Raw genomic sequence first — 22,670 nt, forward strand, 5'->3', positions numbered from 1 at the left:
GAGGACCAATCCCTGATATTAAATTTCAAGCCCTACTCTTTCCACTAATAACTTGTAAGTTAGTGAGCCTCTTCAAGAGGTATGTTCGTGACTGCGCAATTCAAAATTAATAATTGCAGCGAAAAAAAGATGTGCTCAAATAGACGAAATTCATCGGTCTTAAAAAGAAAAATAAGGACACCGTAATGCGGATAAAATGATCATTATAAGATTTAAAAAATATTAATCTATATTATTGATCTAACATTTATTCCGGCTATTGAAGCCCACCGTAGCGGAATTTTCATATAAACAACGTTATTTGACCTCAATATCAGCATTTATTTGCTAATAGCTCAAAAAATAGTCTGGAATTAAGTCTACTTTTCATTTTGATCGTGGTTATCTTAGGATACAATCATTATCATATCACTTTTTGCCAACACGTAACATGTATTCAAGCATCAATCAATATTTTTCGCATTCTTCGGCAAGTATCGCATTGAGAAACAGACAAAAATCCGGATTTTAAAATGCAATTTCCAGAAAATATATCGCGGAAAACCTATTTTGGGTGGGCGTCAGTCGATGAAGTACAGAAGAGCAAATGTAGACATTTTCATGTAAATTATGTATGTAATTCGTTTCTCCAAATCCAAATTTTTTGTATGCTTCAGCAAGTATTTCAATGAAAAATAGATAAAAATATGATTTTCGAATGCAATATCCAGAAAATATAGCGCGCAAAGCCTATGTTGGACGGGCTGCAAGGGCAAATTCAGATATTTTCACGTAAATGATATATGTAATTCGTTTCTCCAACTCCAAAATTTTCGTATGCTTCAGCAAGAATCGCAATGAGAAATATATAAAAACATGGATTTTCAAATAAAATTTTAGAAAATATGACGCGGAATGCCTATTTTGGATGGGTGTCAGTCGATGAAGCACGTAAGAACAAATGTAGAAATTTTCATGTGAATGACGTATGCAATTCCTTCATCTCACCAACCTCCATTATAGCTGCATCATCCGCCCGCAGGACCATCAGCTGGGGAATGGGAACCACTTACTTTCCGCCCGATCTTTTTTCGGAAGCGCGGGCGGGGTTTCGGGTGTTCGCTCCCCAAATGCACCCACGCCCACCGACCATTCCGAGATAGCAGCGGAGCGGGGAGGGTTTTCAGCTGGCAAACGAATGACGAACGGTCGTGTTGATATATCGTAGAAGCGAGGGAGTTGAGGAGGGGAAACACCACTTGGGTAGGAGTCCGCAGGCTGCGACGGCTCTCACTCAGGATGGATAGACGCAGTCGGCCGGTTGCCAGGTTACGGATCGGTCGTGTTTCTCCCGCGCGCTCCTGACGTCTCGCTACGACTTCGTCACACTGTGTACACGACCTTCCCGGGAGAAGGACGCGTAACCACCGGGGGAAGTCTCCGCCGCAGTCGCGCCGGTTGTACGAGAGTCTTTCGCCCACGTTCCAGCTGCCTCCCCGCCATAACGGTTTTCGACTTTCTGTTTTCTTCATCCGTACCTCAACGCCGTGCCCCGCCTGTTACCGTGGTGGGAATAGAGGTCGCCCCATTTCCTCGCCTTAAAACCATCACGGAAGACGTGCTCAAAAGGTGCCCGTAATGAGGTCAGAGACTCCGACCTGGGGCAAAGCTTGCTTTCGGTGAGGGATTCGGACCGGCTTGACACTGACCACGCGAGCTGCTACACAAATTGAAAAGTGCCTTAAAGTGAACTCTTTTTCTGGGAAAACTTCTTCCTAGCTCCACAAGGCATCGTAGGGTACCTCCCTCGTGCCCTTCAAAGGTACCGACCGGGGGGAAAGCTTGCTTCGGTAAAGAATTCGGCCCGGCTTGATGCTGAGCACGCAAGCTGCTGCCCACATTGAAGAGTGTCTAAAAGTGAACGGTTTTTCTGGGGAAAACTTCTTCCTAACTCCTCAAGACATCCTCGAGGTGCACCTCGTTCCCTGTGACGGCACCGACCCGGGACAAAGCTTGCTCCTGCGAAGGATTCGACTTGATTGATGTTCACTACGCTGTCGTCAACGCTTCGGAGTACTTCTCATGACTCTTTCTTGGGTTAAAATTCTTTCTGAACCCCCAAAACATCGTCGTTGTGTTCATGCAGATGTTGTTTTATACCTCCAGTAGGAACAAGATTGTTTTTAGGGGGATAAACGCCCTCTGTGCCCTTCACCCTTCAAGATAAGAGGCCCGAACACCTGTTGCTCGATTGCCTGCATACGATACCCTCCCCCGAGTCGCGCAAGGTCTCGCTAGCTCTTCAAAGGTAACAAATAAAGTGAGCTGTGATTATGTGCTTCCCCTAGTTGCGGTGCGAGTGAAGTGCGGGTGGTTTCCGCAAGGTCCAGAGTTGGAAACGTATTGGCGTGCACGAGGAGAGAGGAGATCTCGACAGCGGAAGATGGAGTGGATACGGAGGAAGCTGAACGAGAGGTCAGTGGCTTCATGAATGGGAATAGTTTATTACCACGGTTTTTATATTTCTCTCCACAATCATTCGCAAACTTGATTCCGAAATTACCTACTTTTTGTGCTAAAAACATTCTGTGGCTTCGCTTTGTAGAACCACATTACGATGTATGGAAATAATTTCACTCAGTACTGTTTCACGGAAGTTTTAAACCCTTTCCAACTCAGAGCTGCTTCTGGGAGAAATCAAATTTCTCATTTACAAAATGTGAAAAATTTTCCACTAAAACATAAATATTGTGGCTGCTAAATATTTCGCCATTAAACTTTACAGCACAGAAGAATACGTAGTTTATATCTATCCTGAATAGAGGTGAAAATGTAGACATTTTTGATGTTACCTAAATGCAACATTGGGTTATAATGGGTTAGCATACCGACCTAGGTTTCAAATCTTTTCAAGTCAAAGTGCCAAAGTGATTTGGAGAGAGTTCAAACCTATGCTGGGAAATTTCAACCAAGATCCCCACAAAATGCTTGATTAAAACTTTTCAGTGGAACGTTACTAAGTGACTTTTTAATGACAGGTAACAGCTCTACCCTTACCAATCCAAACCAAGCTTTGAGATTAATTAATGAGAGAGCCATTTAGTCATTTACTGTATTCATGCGTTATTCCTCCATCCGCCTTCTGTAGCTAATCCAAAAAGATGTAAGTTTATCCGTCACATTCCCGAACTCCTTCTACCGAATATTGTATTATTTTCAAGTCTGAGAAGATTTTCCTTTGTATAGCAAGAACACCTGTTAGAGGGAACGATATCGCTCTCATTACTGATTTATCAAACGGGAATTAGCTTGCATAGTAAGTAATTTTCGATTTAGAACCTTCGGTGGTAATTATATCCACAGGATAATAATAAACCAAGGACGGGTGTATTTAAAATTCATCCTAAAAATACACCAACATACTGCTACTATATGAGAGCTTCTATCAGGAACATGACTTTCAAGGGGCACAAAAACAACCAGCAATGCTATAGTGAGAGTTTTTTCACCATTTTTATGACAGTAAAATCAAATTTTAATACGTAAATGTTTGATCGCAGCCTGCGGTATGTTCCAGGGTAATGATGTGAGAGGCCTGGACTCGGAGATATCTCTTGGCAATTAATACCGAGGCGTTGAGTTACACCTGTATGTGGCCTCAGCTTGCCGGCAATTATATTCGGTACGGTTGAGAAAGGACTCGGGAATAGAGAATTCACGTCTTTTAGTGATAAGTGATATAGGGATATGAATAAATCCCAAATACTGAAAATATTAAAGAAAACAAAGGGGCTGGCACCGTAGGATTTTCTTTGTATGGTGAAAATTATGTGGAAATTCTCAGGAGAAAAATGTCTGAGAATGAATTTCTGAGAACAACTCACGAGATTTCTAATCAGACATTCATTATCTGAGGAATAAGACTGGTAACATTCCTTAAGGCTTCCAGCTTTTCCCATTGTATCTGGACCCCATCTGGAGCTCTAAATTTTTGTCTGGTCTTTCCCTTAATGAAAAATGCGCAAGTCGAGCAGAAACATCATCATTTGAGCTTAAAAATAAGATTTGTCATCAAGGTCGTACCAAGGATCAAAACTAGGGGTGGGCAAGCCATGGTTGTTGAAGTTGCTGGTAAGATTAATGCAGAGAAAAGGTGAATGAAATCATCATTTTAAGGAAACTGTAATAGCTCTTTATTAGTTTTTAAAATCATATGCTTGAACAAATATTATTTTCCTTAAAGACATTTGCGATTTTTGCGTCTAGGGGAGGGGGGGCAGCTTCCACCTGCCCCTCGCTGGGTACCCCATGTTTGTCATTATTCAAACCATCTAAGAAAATTAATTATGTGCGTACGGACTTATTTGGATCGCTGTCTGTCGATGAAAAAATTAATTAAATACATTTCCAAGAATTCAGACATCGTTCTAAAAGTCTTCCGCGGAAAATATTTATCATTCTCAAGATCAATTTAATAATACACTCATTCACACTGCTGTAAATAGTAAAATAAATTTCTGTTAATAGATTCAAAAAAGTAAAATAGATTACTGCTCAAAAGTTACTAAAATAAAACAGTTATCACAAATATTTTATGTTTTGAAGTAGTAGCTTTTTCAACGCGATTTTCTAATTCTACGCGATATGCAGGCTTTGACTCTTTTGTAGCGCTGCTAGCGGTGCGTTTATAAAAGTAAATATTCAACGTCAAAAATTAACGAAAAACCTGTGTCGGGAGTATTATCCGCAAGAAAAGAGCTGCTTCATTAAGTGTTGGCTCACGTATAACTTTTACTGTCCATCCGAAGAAACGGTTACCAAAAATATTTTCCCGTAATGCTATTTTTCTACAGAAGTAAGTAAGTTTTGTAAGTATTTCTTAGCCAAGTAAAAATGCTTATTTCATAATTATATTTGAAGATATTAAAAAAAAACACTTAGGGATTTCCTGACTTACAAGCGGCAACGGTGGTTCAACTCCTCGTGGTTGGAGATTGAATAATTTTAGTTTACAAACAACAAAGAAAAGAATTTCGAAAAGAACATGACAATACAATTGTAGCTTCGAATTCATCGTTGTAGACTTACTTCGATCATCGCTGATCAATTTAATCCGTACGCACAACGGTATTTAATTTGAGATTTATTTGTAGAGATAAAAGGCTGATGTAAGTGTGATAGTACCCCTATAAATATAGTCAAGATTTATAAATATTCATCAATACATCATTGAATTTCAGAAATCGCTTATTATGCACAAGTGGTTATAGTTTTTACGTAATTTCGAGCTTGGAATACTAATAAATCTCGTTTAGGAGGTTCTGGACTTGAATTTTTATAACTAAAATTTTTAGTTTAAGATTTCCAAAATCCGACCGAAAAGTAAAAAGCATGAAAGGTATAGCAACATAATCCTCAAGAATGTTTGGAAAGATCGATAAAACTGTCTATCTATCGAAGACACAGGGCTAATGACAGCAAGGACTATTAAAATTTATGTAAGTAGATAAATAGCATTTTGAGATAAATATTTTTTGCAACCGTTTCTTTGGAGAGACAGTAAAAGTTAGACGTGAATCCACACAACATGTCTGACTGATTGATTTTCTCTCATTCCCTCCTGAGTTCAACGATTACATTTCACGAACACAAGTAGCAGAATTTCACGATTTTTTCCGCATGCAGGCGCCGGAGAAATAATACGTGCACCTGTTTGATGCAACTAGCTGCTGATGTAAATCAATCTCAAGCAATGCTGCTGAGGTCAGCAGGAAGCATGATAGGCGGGAGGCGATTCCGCAACGAATACGTTAGTCACACGGTGTTTATTTGCGGCGCGACGGCATGAATCTACGTACCTACTTCAAAAGAAGGTCTTACTTTATGCGTTCGGATACATAATATGGATGCCAAAGCAGGGATAAGTCGGCCAGACAAATTCACGTTTAGTTTTGTAAGTAATGAAATACCTGCAAAACTTGATGAAAATGCCAGCATGTCTTGAGTATTATTCGCAAAAGAATTGCTGATTCGTATTGTGCATTTCTGTTATGGAGTTTACGCTTTTGTAAGGCATTAAGGCTTATAAATAGAATCAGAAGAACGAAGCTTGATGGAGTGGTATTTTTCCATATTAAAATAATAATTTACAATTATACATAATCTTGAAAAATTGCAAGTGTTTATTTAAATATTTAGAAATTTATGTATTAAATCTCTTTTAATCAAAGCATGATTTTTGTTCTAATTTGAAGCCTTTTTTGTGTTGATTTCTTCCAACGCTTCTCTCAAAGATCATGGTAGGGGTAAATGAAATCATAGTACGTGGTAGCATTGTATGCTACAATCAATTGTTCTAAAATATCACAAACAGATGAAAATACTTTCATTCCTAATGAAAAATAATAGTTTTGAAAGAACTACAGTGTCAATTTATACCCGGTTTTACGTTTAGAATGTAACGAATTGATTAACACTCGCAAAAAAATAATGTCCCCTAATAACTTGGCTTACCGTAATCTCGAAAAATTATTTTACGAAAATTCCATGCAGTGTACAACAAGTACCTAGGCAAGAGATATGTTGATTGCTAACGTCCAATATACAAAACTAGTTGTACAGGCTTAAAAATAGTTTTGATCCACCCACACTTATTTATTATATCAGTCCAGAATACTCTGGGTCACCATCGATATCATGATATGGTTGGAGATTTTAGCAAGGGGAAGAAATTGAATAGTTCTACACATTACGGCCTGGAACGGTTTTTTGTTCAGACTCGGCTGAGGTTGATAGAATTATTATAATAAATAATTAACTATTTTTAATTTGCGTGCTCTCACTTTATACCAATAACTAATAGATGTACTGGAGGTCGATTGTAGAAACAAATTAGATATAATTTTTAAAAATATGTTCTCCTAATTCTATGTAATCGATTGACAGTCGCAAAAATGGGATTTACACACAATATTTACTGGAAATGGCACTCCAACAAATCTCATGTTTACACACGTTCTTATTTACGAATAGAAAAAAATTGATTACTGCTCAAATATTTATTTCATGCTGACAAAAAACATATAATAATCGGTATACCATGAGAATCGCGATAAAACTAAAATGTAGGCAATTCAATTTGTTTCTTTTTTTAGATACTAAATAATGAATGCCCTCATTGAAGCGAAATCACGTTAATAATATGAAGTTGTCTCAAATAGCTAGAAAATATATTAAGTTAAAAATATGAGGATTGAAGTCACAAGTTCACTCTGTGTTACATGTGACAAAAGTTGCTCTTATCAAGCCACTGTCGGAGAAATAAATTTACTTAGTCGCTATTCGGCGACGACGAATTTCAAAGCACTGCACGAAACAAGTGACTTTGTACGCAGTCATCCACACTGGTGCAAAGTTATATACACCAAGGATAAAGTTCGCCATGAAAAAATATTTGGCTTCATCGGGACTCGAACCCGTATCTCGAATTGCTGGTCAGGCGTGTTAGCCGATTACTATGTGAGGATTAATTTATCCACATTCTCTAGTACGCTATGCTTGCTCTAGTATTGCATTTTAACGCCGATGTATTCTATGATTGCAAGTTTCTTTACAACAGAAAAAAGCGAAAATATTTTGTTGGCGATCCCACCATTGCCAACCTATCTCCCGAAGAAACTCTAGGACATTCTTTGGCTCGTGTTACGTAGGAATCGTAGCTCCCTGAACGATTGAAATCGACGACGGAAGAAGGCAGGCCAAGCCGATCATCCATATCGTCCCACGCCCCCGCAACCTGTGAAAGAGAAGAAAAACATGCGATGCTCGTCTGGCTCGGAGTCAAAATCGTGATCACGCGTGCCCGCAGATGAGGTTGTCGGCGTCTCCGAGTCGTCTGAGAAGGTCTTGCGGTTACAACTGTATCCATTCCTCCAGGGACATTGAAGAGAACTCTCGGTAAATTATTCTCATACTATGGATGCTCTTAAGCAAATCCCTGCAGATTTAGAAGTAGTTTACAACAACGCACAATCTATATTTCCTGTTCAAAACAATTGTATTATCCAACGGCAATATACTCATTATCATCTACATCTACACCTACATAGAGCCATCTCAAGGGTGTTTGGCAGGGGGTGATTAATTAATAGCATGCAGCATGTAAGAGGATTCCCACATGTACATACATCCCACGGTCATAAAAATTTTACGCATACTAAAAAAATATATTTCCACATTCGTTCAGAGGTAAAAATTGCCAACTACTCATGAAGCCATGAAAATGCTATTAGTAATACTAGGACAATTCAGAAACATGCATTAAGGGATACATAAGTTGGTAGGCTACACTGCAAGTCAACCAGGCTGTGCATAAGTTCTAACACTGCCGTTATAGTCTCTTACCGATCGTGGAGAAAACGACATTCTGAATCTATCTGTTCTGCAGTATATCTCTTTTATTTTATTTTCATGACCTTATCTACCGTGGTACGCTGGAGTTCGTAAGATATGGCCAACTTCGGCGGAAAATAAACTGATCATGAATTTACATAATAGGTTTAGTCTAGTTTTCAGTTTACGGTCCTACACAGAGTCCCATCCGAGTTAATCTTAGAGGTCACTAACACACTTTGCAAGAAAACTAGTGTAGTGGAGACGGGCATACCTTCAGGTATTTTCCCTCCACATTCATTTTTCTTAATAAATGCGTATTTCTTACAATTCAATTTGCGATGTAGTAAGTTGCCGCGTATTCGTTCTGCTGCATCGGCCTTGGAATCTAACCACCACTAGATAGGTGGCACTCCGGTTACGAATAATTCATTGCCATTACCCGCGGACTTTCTATAGAACTTGTGATTGCTCAATCATTTAGAGGACATTAATCGACTTGACGCCTCTGATAATTCATTTTGCTCGAGGATTCTATTATCATTCATCTTCAGTATCATTTGTATGGACATGAATTACGGAGCTAACTAGTTTCCTGAGATCTTGGCGCTTAGTGTCACGGTAATACGCTGCCGAGCATTGATGAACCCATTCTATTGTTCTCTTTGTAACTTCGCTAAGCTAGTCACCTGGCGAGGAAAGTCAACGGGTGTTTTAGAAGTGAGAGAAGCCATCACGGGAGCCAAAAATCTGTTGGCAATCTGACTGGAGGATGGAATACGCTCTGCAGCAGAAAGCGTGCAGTACTTATTATCACGTTAATGCCTGAGCAAATAATTACTTTCTTGCCTTTCAACATTGCGCGATTGTAAAAGGAACTGACTCACCTGCATAATAACTTGAATTTCTACGCCATATTTGATATGAGCCAATTTACAAAGTAATCAAAAATCAATTCCATTACGAACACTTTTACGGTAATAAAATTAAAAATCTATTGTTCAAAAATAATGCTTTCTCGAAATTAAACGTACTTCTCCAAAACTGGACACCGAATCATCGGATAAGGTTTATCTTACTCCCTCACAAAATGTAAAATTTATATGCGACACTGATTTTCTGAGAATATGAAATCCGGAAAGAAGAATCCGATTTTCTGAGAATGTGATTCAGGCCGTGTCTCTGTTAAATTTTAAAATGTTTCCTCGGCATATTTTCGGTTGTGATTTAAAAAAATGAGATACAGACACTACTCACTTCCGCAGGTTATTGTTCATTCCTTTACTCTTGGATTATTTTCACAACATCAATAATCCGCAGTGACACTCTGATCAATGTGACATGTGGGCATACATTAGCTCATATGTACTTACTAAGCGAGTCCTTGAAAAAGGTCTATTCTAAATTTAAACATAGCATAAAAATTTCTGCACATTGTGGCATAACTTTTTGCGTATCGATAAAGTTTCATTTCAATTTTGATTTCCATTTTAAATATTTTATCTGTCGTACTTTATTAAGGGTTTAAGTCGGTTTCTTTTAAATTGAGAGACTTTGAAAGGCAAGGAAGAAGTAATTCGCTGGGGCATTACCGTGATAATTGGTGCTGCACGTTTTTTGCTGAAGAGCGAATTGCACCCGCCAGTCAGATTGTGAATGGCTTTTTATCCCTCACTGCGTTTTTTTTTTCTTTTTCCGAAATCAAAAATTTTTCCGAAAATGGATTTTCTTCAAAAGTGAAAACCTTGGTACAAGATAACATTCTTTCCGCCTACACAGCGTGTTATTTTATGTACCATCTTAGTTAATTCGGGCATTCAAGAGTTGACGTCGATTTTTGGATTGCTCCACTTCGATGGAATTTCAGGATCTCAAAGAGAGATAGAGATCTATAGCACTGAAACACCTATAGGTAGCCTGCTCCAAGTACAGGGGCGGGTCCAGGATTTTTTTCTGGTGGGGACACAAGGGTCTGACAGGTCATCTCATATTGGAGATTAAAAACAAAGTATAACTATTACTGTATAAAATATTCTCTTTATGTTGATGTGAAAATTATTAATATGAAATTAAATGAGTTGGACTCAGTAATAGGTACACAAAAAAACGAACGTTATGATAACCATATTAAAATATTATATATTTTTTATGCGTCTGGGGAGGGCATGATCCCCCGTCCCCCTAAATCCGCCTATTTCCAAGTACGACTCAAAAATGCAGCCTGCAATTCCATACAGAACAGAGTGCATTAAAAATTTCAAAGTCATTTTTTAAGATTTAATCGTAGACTAGCCAGCGGTAAACCTTTACGGGGTTACCCCCTTTATTAACTGGACACAAAATTCGAAAATATCACAGAGAAAATCATTTGTCTAGACCGGATCTCAGACGAAAGATACTTATCCAGCTAAAACTTAAGCCTGAGAATAAGTGGCATAGAAGGATAACGTTGTGATACACACATTCCAATTTTTATTGGATTTTTAATATCATCAATTTTCATTAAACAATAACCTGTGGAAGTGAGAAACAGATTTTTTGTAAGACAATACCTAATACCGCACAAAACTTGGGTTTTTTATCACTTCGTCAATAATCCATTCACACCATGGGCTGTGTATTTTATGCGAATACATTAGGTAATATGTATTTTCTAAGCGACTCCTTGAAAAATTCAGAGCCGTATGAGTATAACATTTCAACTTGTTTCACGGAAGAGTTCTTCTGGAGTGCAGAATTTCAAGAACAAAGTTTTATTTTGATTCTGTAGAAAATACTCAGGGATATTAAAAAAACATGAAAATAACTTTTTCTTAATCGTTGACAACGTCCTGACGGTGACAATGACCTCCCATAGCTAAGCCCTCCTCACAGTTTTCGGTATGATTTTATAGCCTGCCTCATCTGAGGGTAGACCAATACCCATCAGAATTCCGTCGCCTTTTGTCCACGACTGCTTCTAAAGCGAGCAAAATCGATTATTTCGTAGTGAACCCCTGTATCTGTAGGCTGATTATCATCTGAATCTCCGTGGTCGCATTCGGTGGATTTAAGCTCAGCCGCGAATAATAAATCCATTTGGGGTCCAAATGAAAAAATATACGGTGCCTCTGTTTTCAAATAATGAGTTGCTTCTAGATTTTATAAAACAAATCTGTACTTCATCTCAAATAAATATTTCCTTCCTGGATTTCAAAGTAATCAAGTGGAGAGTCTTGGGAAGTAATTTCTACACCCTGGTGGCTTTAACTGGACATTGGGAATGAAGATGACCCGTGTTATGGTATTTTAGACACTTTTACAAGTTGCATAAAAATAATAAAACTGAAATAAATATGTCTAAAGTGACCTATTAAGGTAGGCTTGCATAGAGTATTTACGACATATAGCCACGAGAAAATGAGAATGAGAGAAATAGTATGACCCCTTAGTCCAGTGGCGAGAAAGGTAATATTTTTGTGGGGGCCAATACCAATAATAATTTTTTAATAAAAATAAATGCTATACATTAGTTTTTGGTAGCTAAATTCACAAAGCAATAAAAAGAAAATAATTAGTAGGTTCTTTCTTCAAATAAAATTATTTTAAAAAGGTATTAAATTTGAATCACTATTTTATCACGCATATTATGTTTATTTTTTATATTAATTCACATTAATTAATTTTTTTTCCATTTCGGGGGGGGGGGGGGCTGGGCCTCTCCCTTATATTCGCCCCTGCCTTGGTCAAATAATTTCCATCCCAGCGATAAGCTGAAAAGCTTTCGGCAGAGACTGTCCTTGTGAATACTCAGCAGGGATTCCCTCGCCCGACACATGGTACGAGGCCGAAAGACTGCTAGGCAGTGATCCTCCACGGAAGGAAAAATCAGCTGATTCCGCGCGAGTGACGTCAGGCCGGAAGCCCCAAGTGAGGAGATGGTCGCGCCAAGCTGAAGGGAAAAAGAAGTTTGAGACTCGCCTAAAAGACGTTACTCTGATAATAAAATTTGAGGGTTTTTTTACAACTCATTAATTAGTTGTTGTTGCTCAAGAATGAATGCTTAAAACGTGATTGTTGGAGAAAAAAGAATTGGGAAAGATAACGGAACGAAATGAAAAGTACTCCACAATAGGTTAGCATTCTCGCAATACACATTCATATCCGCAACTTGGAATTGGGTAAAAGGGACCTCAAAATTGTTTTTGCCCTATCCAATGCTAATTTCTAGATGTGGAATACAATTTATACGACAACCATGGTTATTAAATAGCGCATACGAGGATAGAGTTTTAAAAGTCAATCTCATTGAACGCCAATACCTCACGATACAGATATATCTTCTAAGTTTTACGGTTCCGTCGACTCTCTCGCTACCAATTCGAGAGCAGCTGATTGGTCTATCCGTGGGCGTACCCCGCGAGGGGCAGGGGGGACAGCTGCCTCCCCCCCTAGAAGCAAAAATCGCAAAAGTCTTAAGCAAAATCAGTACTGAATTGAAACGAAAGCATTCAACAAATGTTCTTTAAACCCACGGAAACTGATATGCATTAGTATAAGATATGTAACTAAAATAACACTATTTTTTCAAGGAAATAATTTGATTAACTAATGTCACAACTTGGTTTGCCCCTCCCTTAAACCATGGCTTGCCCCCCATAGTTATGTTCCTGGGTACGCCCTTGGCTCAATCATATTATTATTGAAGTATTCTACCGATTAAGGTGGGTTTGTATGGAGTATTTTTATTTATTCATTCTGACAGTCTCATTCACTTAATGGACTTCCCTTTACAATTCACAATAAGGCCTATTCCCATTCATTCTAGCTAAAAGTTATATTCTCTTCCATCCTCTCCCACGTTTACCCTACATTCTATCCTTATTTTTTTTAATTTTTATAACTATACGGTTTTTCCACTGATGTATCTCAAGTTAATCAATACTATCCATCCAAATAGTAGGTACACGGTGCGCGCAAAGAAGTTTATACTGACAATGAGAGAAAATGGATTGGCTGAAGCGGGTGTGACCGAACTCTCGCGTGGCTTGGATACGGGCGCGCAAACCCCAGGCGGTCCTCAATTAGACGCAAATGAATGTCGTGCGTGCGCCCCGAGCACACGTCACTCATTTCAGTAAGGAGCTTAATGACACGGCTGGCCAGACTAATGCTACGGGGAAACATGAGTGAGATCGTAGAAGTGCATTGTGGAGGGCTTACGCCACTGCAGGATCGGGTCGGTATGGTGGCGGGAGTCTGGCCTTCGAGATCGAAAGACCAGGAAGTGATACACAGGGGAAATTTGCACCACAATGTCTTGGCGTCATGGGAAGTATCTACTCTAAATGTCGGATGTGGAGATAAAAAGGAGTATTTCGCGGCTTCTCTCGTTACCGCATTACACATTTTGTTACGAGAAGAAATCCCTCTTTTTTCATCCACATCTACATACTACCCCGCAAGACGCCTAAAAAGGCGCGTGGCAGGGGGTGAGGACACAGTTTACGTATAAAAAGCAAATGCTCAAACAAAATCGCGAATAGCATTTATTAAAGTCTTTTATGGCCCGGAGGAAAAACGAATTCGCATATCCAGTGACGGCGCTAGCAGGTGCGGGGCTAGGGGCGAACCTTCAGTGCGGGGCCCTTCACTTAAAATATTAAACTCTATACCCCATCTACAAACTCGAGCATTTTGAATCCCTACCACTCTCTGGCTAAGTATGTGTTCCCCTCCCAAATTCAGACTTCGTAATTACGCCGTTATGATACCATCACGCAGTTGAGTTCAAAATAGTATAATAGAAATTCAATTTATAATTATATTTATTCATAAAATTATAACGTAAAATAAACATAAAAAGCGCGCTTTTTACTTTAAATTACTGCATTATTATTCCTTTTTCATAATATTATATTTTGTCTAGCACGGACTTAACAATACAGTAATAGTTGAAATTGCGTTTTTAAACTATTGTATATTTTAATTTTTTTCACGAACGCGGGGCCCCCCAAAGCGCGGGGCCCCGCGCCCTAAGGCCGGCTCTGCGCATATCTATCCGTTCGGCTAAATATCTTTCTTAATTTATCGCTTCTGTTGGACCTGGAAATGTAGTGGGGCTCTAAGATGATGTTCACCGTGTCGCTTCTTAAGATATCTTTTCTCAATACCTCAAGCAACCTAAGCCTAGCGCGCTGCCTCCGAATCTTTAGCGGCTGTTTGTACGCCCGTAGCAGTTTTTGACGAGTCGCGCAGCTTTATTTTGTATTTACTTATTATTTTCTTTTGTATTTTATTCACGGATTAAGTCTTCCTACTACAGATCCTATATGCTCGCTGAATATTCATATGCCGCAGGGATTTTTTGGTGAAGTACTGCTCATATACAACTTATCATCTTTAAAAATTCAACAAGGACATATACAAGGGCTTGTAACCCGTGAATGAGGATAATAATGAAAATATTACGCCAAATAACTAGCATTCGTGTAATGAATCATATACAAGGAGACGGCCGCGGCATGCAGTGGTACTCTGCCATATGAATTATTATTTTAACATTTATTTGAATGTTAAATATCATAATGCCCTTATTTAAAATGAGATAAAGTAAGTTTTCGCTCATCTTACTTATTATCTTATTATCTTATCAAAGCGTAAAAATAATTTATCACCGAGAAGAAAATAACAGCAAATTTTCCTACAAATTCTCAAACAAATAATACTCCATAAGAATTGACCCCTTGGAAACCAAAGGATAATTTTTAGACAAAACTTTTTGCTGTTTATTCTACAAATTTGGAGCCCGTACCTACATTAAAAAAATACCCTCAAATAATTTTGCTAAATGCGACCACACCAAAAATGGGGCTACGAAGAGTTTCGTTAACGGTCGCTTGCTGGAACACGGGCTAAGTACACTATATTGAGCGGGTCGTCTTTAAACGTCACTAATTAATGACAGCCAACCGTGAGCCAACAGCAGCTGGAATTTCCCTTTATGCTACGCAGATGTGCCTCTCAAAACTCGTCAGACAGCGTGTCACGGGAAATCAACTCGCAATGCCCCTTGACACAAGCGAACAGTGGTACTGAAATGTAGTTAGAAACTACTTCCCCCTTCGAAGCTACCCTATCGTGCTCCTTGGTGAGGTAATAATGCATGGAAATGAGATAGCACGAGGACCCAGAGAAATAGTCTCCTAAAGGCATACAAGGACAATTTGAGGCAAACATTCTGAGCATAAATAATTTATGGCATTGCAGAAGATGAATAATGACTTTCACCATCATTAAGAGGTCGGGCGCCAACTCAGTGTTGCGATACCGGCTTAAGAACAAAACATATCCATTAATACGAAGCGGACAGACACTTTGAGACAAAAATTTTTACACGCTTTTTCTTAACTTGCTTCGTCTTGTTGTCTGTTTCATCGGTGGAATCTTGTTATTGATTTTACTTCGATTTCAATTGCCGGATCGGCTTGAAATTTTGCACACTAGCTTGCTTTTGATGACAATACAATATTCGATAATCAGACATTTAAAATTAAGTTATACTGTGCTCTAATTAATTAACTAAATTACCATATGGAAAAATAGTTTAAGATTTTAGTACTGGGTTTCACACAAGAGGTCGCGGGTTCATGTCCGGCCTAGGTAGGTCGACTATTCACCCCCTATCAAGGGCAATGGTGATCATGTAAGTTTTATTGTTAGGTTAAAAACCCCGATGTAAAAGGCCATTGGTGCTATTTTCGGCGGTACTGGATTAAATAAATAATTCTATTTTACCCCTAAGTAGAGTAAGGTTAAAAATGCTTATCGAAGGAGAATTGTACGGTCAGTAATAGCCACTTTCATTTTTGTACTGACCACCAACTTATGCAACATGTACAAAAGGACAATTGGATAATGGGCGTACCCAGCGGGGGGCATGAGGGGGCAGCTGCCCCCCCCAGAAGCAAAAATCGTAGAAGTCTTAAACGAAAATCAGAACTGGATTGAAACGTAAGTTTTCAACAAATTCCCATGAAAAATTATATTAGAATAAGGAATGTAACTAAAGTATTTTTTTCAAGCAAATAATTTAATAAATTAATCGCAGTTATAATTTTCTTAAAATGTTGGTTTAATTCAACTTTTCCGTGCAAAAATTTCAAGACTTGAACGACCATGGCTTGCCCCCCACTTTAGTTTTGATCCTTGGTACGCCCTTGAATTGGGTACGGGTTTTATCACTTTCAGAGCTCAACGGACCAATTAACTCGCGTTCAAAATGCTCATGAATTCTAATCTCTTCCGGAGAAAGGATACGCTCCAAATGATAAAGAAATGAAATACCTCAAATATTAAATTAGTGAAATTTCAGATGGAAGGTAATTATGAAGTTGAGCAATTTTACTTTTATTCCTGTGTCCACTCAAATCCTAGCTAATTTTTGACTTCCTAGACAAGCTATCTACGAGCTTTTTCATTATCTGCCACCTTAATGTCACCACAACAGGTGTGCTTGTGTCAACGGCTTTCACGAGCGGCAGGAGTGTACGCCGACAGTAAAAATTCGATAGCGGCGGCGAGCTCCGGCTTCCACGCCGATTTTAAACCGTCCCTACAGAGCGAGTTGGTGATAAACGATAAAAACTTGAGTTACAATTATCAATAAATACAAAGCTAAGATTAAATATCGAGTATTTCTCAATTCAAATTCTTCAATGTCATTCATTTTATCACTTTCGTGAAGCTATTTAATGATAGATTGGTTTTCAAATCAACACTGAGCTCGTAATTTCCCACTGTGAGTGGCTATATTAAGTAAATCAGGATAGTGTACATAAATTTGGGCTATCACAGATATTCTAATTGAAAAAAGTTTTGTATATACTATATTGAGCACTTCGTCATCCATTTCAGCGTGTGTTGTAGTGACTACTACGAAGCAAAAAATATCACTCTATCATTTCAGGTTCAAAAAATAACAAACTGCATTTATTTTAATACCCCAAATGGAAATTCCAACTGAATAATTTAATCTGAGCGACAACAGTTGAGTTTTCATTCAACCTTTATTCTTGAAACAATCCTGCTATTTCGGAATCAATTTGAAGATGAATATTTTTCGAAATATATAGTAATTTTTGGTTCTCTATTGGCCATTTTTGCGTTCCCGCATTCAAGAATGCTAACCATTTTTACTACAAATTTTGTGTTTCACAAAACTTCGAGTTCTGCACATACAGAGGTATCAATAGAGGTAGGTGAGGTGTGGCACATTTCAAGTTTGTTACCTTGGCATTCACTTTCCTCCAATGTCGCCGGCCATGGTGAGACTCTCACCCGGCCACAGTAATCTCTGAGGCACGGACACTGTCTGCCTGTCCGTCGGACAGTTATCGTAGGCGTGCTTCCGACGCAAATATGTTTACCATTTTAAGCCATTGCTCCATCGACTTTGGAACCACGCTAATGATATGCAGCAGTTGCGCTTAAAGATTATATCTTTGGAGGGCTGTGGTAACAAGTAAAATATAAGGTTGTAGAGTAAAGTTCAATAGCTACAACCCATTGTATCAGTGGCGGATCTAGGATAGGAACAAGGGGGGGAGGTAAGTGCGGGGTAGCCTCCTAGCAGTAGTGGGGGTCCGAACAAAATTACCATTGTATCTGGATCTGCCATTGGATTGTAGCATGCCAAAATTGTGAAAAATAGGCCATAAGTTTAGAGCGAATTTGTATTTCCAATTAGGTAAAGATATGGAAAAATATAAACAAATACTTTTGTACAAAGTGGCATACTCCAAAAAATTTCGATTTTATCTAGTGTGTGTTTCGACCCAATGCGGTCGAAATGAATAGCCCCCTTGCCAATAGATCCGCCAATTCATGGTATTTTACGTTTAAAATAGATAGAAATTTCAAAAATAGTACGACAAAGAAAGTACTATAAAATAGTGGTAGATATCTACATGTAAATAATATCCAGCAAGTCACCTCTATTGTGTTTGGCAGGGGGTGATCGAAGACCACTATGCACTAAAACAAAAAAAACGTAAAAACAATTCTGGTAGAGGACCTCCACATGCACACCACACGGTCATAAAATATTACGCATAATAACAAAATATACGTGCAAATTCATGATAAGGCATACTTACCAACGTTTAGTAATTCCTAAATCCATGCAAGATTAGAAAAATGGAAAAAATAAAAGCATGAAATGAGTCGACCTAGCGAGTGACGCGATAAATTCTATTAAACGAGACACCGGTGATATCATTTTTAGAACGAGGGAAGAATGACATTTTAAATCTCTCTGTTTGGTAGTCTATTTCCTTTATTTTATTCTCATGATCACATCTACCATTGTACGAAGGTAAACGATATGTTTCAGGTCGTCGGAGAAAAAAATCTTTCCCGATTGTACGTAGTAAATTAGCATATACCTATAGATACTAAGATAGCTAAGAGCGGAGGGCGGTAAACAACTTCATCGCTATTGATTCTCCTCATTTAGACGGGGAAAGGATGGAATATTCCCTCCTTATTTGCGTCCCTAATATGCCGCTTTGTCTTAATATTAATGGCAATACCTGATCGGGCACAGTCTTGTCGTAATTGAGCTTATGCTCGTACATGAATACAATATTTTTCCTTTTGTAATCCTTGGTGGGAATGAGATATTGAAAATCCACGGTTTCGTTTTGGCCGTAAGAACTCAATTTCATCTATTTACGTAAATAATCCTACACTGTCACAAGACTCTGTGAAAGATTATTTTTTTCGAAAATTAAAATTCAGTTTTTCATGGGTATTTGCTTTATGCATATTTATCAGGAGAAACAGCGATACATTCAAGGCCAGTGCGAAAAGTAGCCTCCATGTGGCATATTTTTAATCAAGTGAAAGTCCTTGACCTAAGATTTTTTCTCTCTTTTTAAACCATAATTTCGCTTGCTTATCAACTGCCGCTTTGCGCCAATTCTCAAGCCATTGAGTGTTTTCTTACATAAAATATATCACGTACTTACTTTTAGCGGCAATTTTTGTACTAGCCTTTGCCCTTCATCTGCACTATATGATCTTCCTTGGTAGTCACTATGAGATCCATATCACTGCGAAATTGTTTAATATAATTTTATATAATATAATTTAGCACCAATAATTTATTATTGTCGATTGAAGGCTTGAAAAATAATTAGACCATTATTTTTGTCAAATATTTTAAAATACCAACTTTTGGAATTCCGATTCATGCCCTTATCTTAAAAGTTCACAAATATATGACACTACTCTTGATGACCTCTCAATGAAAAATGATAAAGACTCCTTTTTATAAATGTTCTCCCAGCTCGAATACATAGTGCTGCATCATCTTTGGAGATGATTCCATACTTTACAAAACCAGATTTTTAAGGGTCACTAATGCAAAAATAGGAGTCCAGTTATACCCTTGTGGTACATTTAATAGTGGCTATAAATGGCATCATCACCAGGGCCCATCTTCTGTAACTGTTTCTTATGATCATTACCACGATAAACTAAAAATACTTTAAAGCATTCTCAAAATGCGAGATAACTCCGAAGAAAAGAGAATTACAGGGGCAAATCCTTGGACCAAATTCAATTGAATTAACATTTTACTATTGATAGAACCAAGAGATACCAAACCCGTGCTGACATTAGTACCTTGAAAAACAATAAATGACCAAATTTAACACACAAAATATTCTTGACTTAGAAAAATTATTGCAGTACTGACCCTGTTATGATAAAAAGTCATCTAAATTAGCATTAAATTCTAAGCAAAATACTTTTACTTTACTCATCGTGAATTACTTGAGACTAATTGATGTCTCAATCTCGGTTCAAGATTGATATTGACGCCTGTATATCAACGACTCCGTTTTTCATTCAGGTGATTCGTTGAGTTCACATACCGCCACAATCATGATATAATTCTATCGTTTGACTGAGGTCAGCGCTATGAATGGGTTCAAGAGATGAAGATGCAGACTGATTGTCGCAAGGGCGTGCCAGGGGTCAAAAGAAAAGCGTAAAGCAAGTCCATTCCATTGAGATAGCCGACGATGCATCTCCCTAGCTCAGTAATTTATGAAGATTTAGCTCAATCCAAGTCAATAGAGACAGTGGATATCAGATACATTCATTCAGATTCAATAATTCTTGTATCCTATAAAGTGAAAGGTAACTATGCCTATAGAATAATAATATGAATAGAATATATGTAATTATCTATACAATACGTAAAATTAATATATAATATGTATACACATACCTAATATGTAAAGTTTAATTAATTTCTGTAGCTATTGAGTTATCTAACAAAAAGCGATGGGCTTTTGACGCTAATTTATTCTGACAATGGAATCGTGCGGGGATACTTAAAATATCTTCGATATGAATAAAATCATTGTCGCATCTACGAATAACTTATAGTGCATTTAGTATAAATAATATATCTACAATTTGAATGAATCAGAACAACAATAAATCAATTATGTTCATGTCAGCATTGATTTCAATAGCAGGAATTCCTCTAATTGTAGTAATTAATTTATATTAAGATCTTATGTTAAGTAAACAAGTAGCTTTCAATGCTTCAATTAAAAGTAATAAGCTTTTAGGTCTTAGTTTATATAAACAACTTTATAATTGCAGTCTAATATAATTTCTTTTGACTATAAAACCTAGCAAGAGAGGGGAAAATCCTCGTAATTAGATTTACAGTCTAATGTCTATTTCTCAACCATCTTAATTTATAATTAAAGGGTCATTAATTGTAAAAAAGAGATTTAGGAATGCGAAAATGACTGTTTTCTACGAATCGCAAAGATATTGGAACCCTATATTTAATGTTCCAATATCTTTGTGATTTGTATCCATGATCCATGGATGAATAAATTCCATTTTAAATAGGTAATTACGTCTCCTGAGAAAAAAATAAAAATAAGTCATTATTTTGGTTCATCGTAAAATAAAGCCATTAAAAAAAACCGGTTCCTTGCTACCAGTTAAGACCAGACACCGCCGCAGCACAAACAAGTTTACAAAAACAATAATTCAATAAAACAATAATAAGTTTCTGCCAGATATTATATTTATACAGTCTGTGGTCAATTCAAGTCCACATCAAAATTAAAACAAAAATTTGTTAATTTCAGACACATATTTACAAATAAAATAACAGTCAACCATGTTTTCAGCGCCAAGTAAAATAATTAAGATTAAGTTAACGAACGAGTTCCGGAGTGTTTTGTCAACTAGAAACTTAGCGTCGTATTATTTTCAAAATGTATCACTAAATACACCTAGGAAATGTTTTTATTTACATACATTTATTAGTACATTCATTAGTTTTTGAGCATTTTCACGCAGCCTAATTCTGCTTTTAAACAAAAAAATTGAAAGCAGCATTTTCGAAGAATTTATCAAGAAAATTTGGAATTACGTACTAGTTTTGAATCGCATTGATAAGGTGCAACCTCTATGAGTCATTTTTTTGGCTCAGATCTGTGCGACAGCGAGGAGTAATGGTCAGGTGTATCGGTTACGAAGACGAGCATCTCAAGGATGACTCACGTTAAAGCAACGAAGTCGTGGAAGTCTCTTCACAAAGTAGCATTCTTACACGTTTCTGCTAATGGTTTTTTAAATGTTCCGTGACGACGCAAATACATCAGAATTGGGCTCATCACAGTATTGCAATTCTTTAGATAAATTCAGCAGCGGGAAGGGAAAAATGAGAAACAACTAAAAAAATCTTCTTGATTCAGCTGTTCTCCCATATATTTTAAAATATAAAAACTTGAAAATAGCCGCCCACCCTTCATGAGTTGGTGACGTCATGAGGGTTCCAGTTTATTTTCATGTTCAGGGAGAACCGGTCATGAAGGGAAAGAATCACTCACAACGCTATGAACAAAACCGAGTCATGAGAGAGCGATGAGGAGCAGAGAGAAGGTGTGATACGCTCGGAGGATGTGCATGACGTCATCAGCTCATCTGCGAAAGGGTTGAGGTCGTGATTTTTCGCGTTGAAGATTTCGAGAAGTAGGGTAACGTATCGAACAATATTGGTCTTCAATTTCTCAATCTCTATCATAACCGATAGTAAAATAAAATTCGTGAACTAGTCCAAAATTGAATCTTCACGTGACACCGACTCTTGTAAATGGTACCTTCTACCACCTACATAGAATGACACTCGCAGATCATTTAGGCCGTTTTACAAGCGATACTTCCTGCTCTCTTATGCATGCAGCATGATTCGTGAAATCTATCGTGCCTAAAAATAAGAC

The 22,670-nt window shown here is 37.7% G+C and overlaps 1 protein-coding gene across 1 annotated transcript in view; it reads left to right on the top strand.

The window, feature by feature from the left end:
• The first annotated feature begins 1,298 nt into the window (after nt 1-1,298).
• The window catches only part of LOC124163985 (major facilitator superfamily domain-containing protein 8), a 49,373-nt gene continuing 28,001 nt past the window's right edge, over nt 1,299-22,670 (top strand). Inside the window, exon 1 of the mRNA XM_046541130.1 lies at nt 1,299-2,454. Within this exon, the coding sequence (XP_046397086.1) occupies nt 2,423-2,454 (32 nt within the window). The 5' untranslated portion in view covers nt 1,299-2,422. The remainder of the gene's footprint in view (nt 2,455-22,670) is intronic.

Source organism: Ischnura elegans, chromosome 8 (genome assembly GCF_921293095.1).
Source record: "Ischnura elegans chromosome 8, ioIscEleg1.1, whole genome shotgun sequence".
NCBI classification, from domain to species: domain Eukaryota; kingdom Metazoa; phylum Arthropoda; class Insecta; order Odonata; family Coenagrionidae; genus Ischnura; species Ischnura elegans.